Source organism: Electrophorus electricus, chromosome 15 (assembly GCF_041902795.1).
Source record: "Electrophorus electricus isolate QZ-2024a chromosome 15, ASM4190279v1, whole genome shotgun sequence".
Classification (NCBI taxonomy): Eukaryota; Metazoa; Chordata; class Actinopteri; order Gymnotiformes; family Gymnotidae; genus Electrophorus; species Electrophorus electricus.
In genome coordinates this window covers 26,180,001-26,185,000 of record NC_137511.1, presented here as the reverse complement: position 1 = coordinate 26,185,000, position 5,000 = coordinate 26,180,001, and the positions used below count along the sequence as shown (strand labels likewise).

General features: G+C 46.0%; 1 protein-coding gene across 5 annotated transcripts in view; it reads right to left on the bottom strand.

Annotated features, from left to right (window-relative positions):
• adamts14 (ADAM metallopeptidase with thrombospondin type 1 motif, 14) overlaps positions 1 to 5,000 on the bottom strand; it is a 53,929-nt gene that overhangs the window by 13,289 nt on the left and 35,640 nt on the right. For all 5 annotated transcript variants that reach the window (XM_081697487.1, XM_081697486.1, XM_081697485.1 and 2 more), the window contains exons 15-16: positions 3,043 to 3,123; positions 512 to 675 (exon numbers count right to left, since the gene is read on the bottom strand). In XM_081697487.1, the coding sequence (XP_081553613.1) occupies positions 512 to 675; positions 3,043 to 3,123 (245 nt within the window). The remainder of the gene's footprint in view (positions 1 to 511; positions 676 to 3,042; positions 3,124 to 5,000) is intronic.

Here is a 5,000-nt window from a genome sequence, read left to right as displayed (position 1 = left end):
GGCTGGCTGGTATATATATATACAGAGTTGGGTGGTGTATATATACATTTTTGTGTGGAGTGTGTATACAGGGTTGGTGGAATGTGTATACAGGGTTGGGTGGAGTATATATACAGAGATGGGTGTTGTAGATATACAGGGCTGGGTGGTGTATATATACAGGGTTGTGTGGAGTGTGTGTATACAGGGTTGGGTGGAGTATATATACAGGGCGGGGTGGTGTATATATGCAGAGTTGGGTGGTGTATATATACAGGGCTGGGTGGTATATATATACAGAGTGGGGTGGTGTATATATACAGGGATGGGTGGTGTATATATACAGGTTTGGGTGGAGTGTGTATACAAGGTTGGGTGGAGTATATATACAGGGCGGGGTGGTGTATATATGCAGAGTTGGGTGGTCTATATATACAGGGCTGGGTGGTGCATGTATACAGGGCTGGGTGGTGTATATGCACAGGTTTGGGTGGAGTGTGCTACATATGTGTCTCTGTCCTGTTTCTCTCACCAGCACTACGATGCTCTCGTGCAGGGGGCCGCTGGTGGTCAGTGACTCTTTCTGCTCCTTGACGGAGTACTCCCACAAAAGCCCGTCCTCAATGAAGCTCGTGGAGTTCAATGCCTCCTTCTGGCCACTGAGCACGAAGCTGCCAGTCACCTGGTTTTTAACCGCTGTGGAGCAGAGACAGGAACACGGCACACATATCTGTAACCAACCACTACACGGATAAACCAACCAATACACAGATAAACAAACCACTACACGGATAAACCAACCAATACACAGATAAACAAACCACTGCATGGATAAACCAACCAATACACAGATAAACAAACCACTGCATGGATAAACCAACCAATGCACAGATAAACCAACCACCACAAGAAGAAACCAACCACTACACGGATAAACCAACCAATACACGGATAAACCAACCACTGCATGGATAAACCAACCAATACACAGATAAACAAACCACTGCATGGATAAACCAACCAATGCACAGATAAACCAACCACCACAAGAAGAAACCAACCACTACACGGATAAACCAACCAATACACGGATAAACCAACCACTGCATGGATAAACCAACCAATACACAGATAAACCAACCACCACAAGAATAAACCAACCAATACACAGATAAACAAACCACTGCATGGATAAACCAATCACTGCATGGATAAACCAACCAATACACAGATAGACAAACCACTGCATGGATAAACCAACCACTACACGGATAAACCAACCAATACACGGATAAACCAACCAATACACAGATAAACCAACCACCACAAGAATAAACCAACCACTACACGGATAAACCAACCAATACACGGATAAACCAACCAATACACGGATAAACCAATCACTACATGGATAAACAAACCACTACACAGATAAACAAACTACTGCATGGATAAACCAACCACTGCATGGATAAACCAACCACTACACGAATAAACCAACCACAATACAGATAAACCAACCACTGCATGGATAAACAAACCACTACACAGATAAACAAGCTACTACACGGATAAACAAACCACTGCATGGATAAACAAACCACTGTTCAGATACACACCCTCTGCACACACAGTCATTACATTAAGGGCAGATCTGTACAAATGGAGTCTAGTTAGCTGTGGAACTCATTGGCCCCATGATGAAACGTGTTGGTGACACCGGAAAACCACATCACACAGGAACACAGATTCACACAAGAACACAGAGTAACACAGGAACACAGAGTAACACAGGAACACAGACACACAGGAACACAGAGTCACACAGGAACACAGAGACACACAGGAACAGAGAGACACACAGGAACAGAGTCACACAGGAACACAGAGACACACAGGAAGAGTCACACAGGAACACAGAGACACATGGGAATAGAGAAACACACAGGAACACAGAGACACACAGGAACAGAGACACACAGGGGAAGAGTCACACAGGAACAGAGAGACACACAGGAACAGAGACACACAGGAACACAGAGTCACACAGGGACACAGAGACACACAGGAAGAGTCACACAGGAACACAGAGTAACACAGGAAGAGTAACACAGGAACACAGAGTAACACAGGAACACAGAGACACACAGGAACAGAGAGACACACAGGAAGAGTCACACAGGAACAGAGAGACACACAGGAACACAGAGACACACAGGAAGAGTCACACAGGAACACAGAGTAACACAGGAACACAGACACACAGGAACACAGAGTCACACAGGAAGAAACACACAGGAACACAGAGACACACAGGAACACAGAGACACACAGGAACAGAGAGACACAGGGACACACAGGAATACAGAGTCACACAGGAACACAGAGTCACACAGGAAGAGTAATACAGGAACACAGACACACAGGAACACAGACACACAGGAACACAGAGTCACACAGGAACACAGAGACACACAGGAACACAGAGTACCACAGGAACACAGAGACATACAGGAACACAGAGTCACACAGGAACACAGAGACACACAGGAACACAGAGTCACACAGGAACAGAGACACACAGGAACACAGAGTACCACAGGAACACAGAGACATACAGGAACACAGAGACACACAGGAACACAGAGTCACACAGGAACACAGAGACACACAGGAACACAGAGTACCACAGGAACACAGAGACATACAGGAACACAGAGTCACACAGGAACACAGAGACATACAGGAACACAGAGTCACACAGGAACACAGAGTACCACAGGAACACAGAGACATACAGGAACACAGAGTCACACAGGAACACAGAGACACACAGGAACACAGAGTCACACAGGAACAGAGACACACAGGAACACAGAGTACCACAGGAACACAGAGACATACAGGAACACAGAGACACACAGGAACACAGAGTCACACAGGAACACAGAGACACACAGGAACACAGAGTCACACAGGAACAGAGACACACAGGAACACAGAGTACCACAGGAACACAGAGACATACAGGAACACAGAGTCACACAGGAACACAGGACTCACCGATGATGTGTGGGGACGTCTCAACCTCTTCGATCACAATATGTCTCGCTCCAGCTGGAATATCAAACATCTTTAACAATCCTACCCAGGGAACAAAGGACAGAGAAAGATGGAAAGAAATGGAAAGGGAGAGAGAGAACATTAAAATGTGTTAGTGTTACACACCCACATTCCCACCTACAGACACACACCTACCTATAGACAGACAGACACACACACAAACACAGACAGACACAAACACAGACACACAAACACAGACAGACACAAACACACAGACAGACACACAGACAGACACACACACACAGACAGACACACACACACAGACAGACCCAAACACAGACAGACCCAAACACAGACAGACACACAGACAGACACACAGACAGACACACAGACAGACAGACCCAAACACAGACAGACAGACACACACACAGACAGACCCAAACACAGACAGACACACAGACAGACAGACCCAAACACGGACACACACACAGACAGACAGACCCAAACACAGACAGACAGACACACACACAGACAGACCCAAACACAGACACACACACAGACAGACCCAAACACGGACACACACACAGACAGACAGACCCAAACACAGACAGACAGACACACACACAGACAGACCCAAACACAGACAGACACACAGACAGACACACAGACAGACAGACACACGCACAGACAGACCCAAACACAGACACACAGGAACACAGACAGACAGACACACACACAGAGACACACACAGAGACACACACAGAGACACACACAAACACAGACAGACACAAACACAGACAGACAAACACACACAGACACGCACACAGACAGACAGACACACGCACAGACAGACCCAAACACAGACACACAGGAACACAGACAGACACACACACACACAGAGACACACAAACACAGACAGACACAAACACAGACAGACAGACACACACACAGACAGACACACACACAGACAGACACACACAGACAGACACAAACACTGACAGACACACACACAGACAGACAGACAAACACAGACAGACCCAAACACAGACAGACAGACACACACACAGACAGACCCAAACACAGACAGACAGACACACACACAGACAGACCCAAACACAGACAGACAGACAGACACACAGACAGACCCAAACACACACACAGACAGACAGACACAAACACAGACAGACATAAACACAGACAGACAGACCCAAACATAGACAGACAGACACACACAAGCACACACAGACAGACACAAACACAGACAGACAGACCCAAACACAGACAGACACACACAAGCACACACACACAGACAGACACACACACAGACAGACAGACACATGCACACAGACCCAAACACAGACAGACAGACACACACACAGACAGACACACACACAGACAGACACAAACACAGACAGACACACACACAGACAGATACAAACACAGACAAACACAGACAGACAGACAAACACAATGAACATAAGCATAATGACAATCATCATTAAGTCTGGTTTCTGGGTTCCTTTTTGCAAGCTTGGTTTGAGAGAGAGAGAGAGAGAGAGAGAGAGAGAGAGAGAGAGAAAGAGTGAAAGAGAAAGAGAGAGAGAGTGAGAGAGAGAGAGAGAGACATGTCTCAATGCCTATGTGTAGTATATGTAGTAACGTGTAGTATATGGAAGAGATTTTTGACCACCTAAACTAAAACACACTAGAATTGCTTATATGCCATTCTAGAATTTTATAAACCACACTAGAAGTGCTCTTAAACCACAGAAGCCCTCTTAATCCATAGAAGCGCTCTTAATCCATAGAAGTGCTCTTAATCCATAGAAGCGCTCTTAAACCACAGAAGCCCTCTTAATCCATAGAAGCGCTCTTAATCCATAGAAGCGCTCTTAATCCATAGAAGCGCTCTTAAACCACAGAAGCCCTCTTAATCCATAGAAGCGCTCTTAATCCAT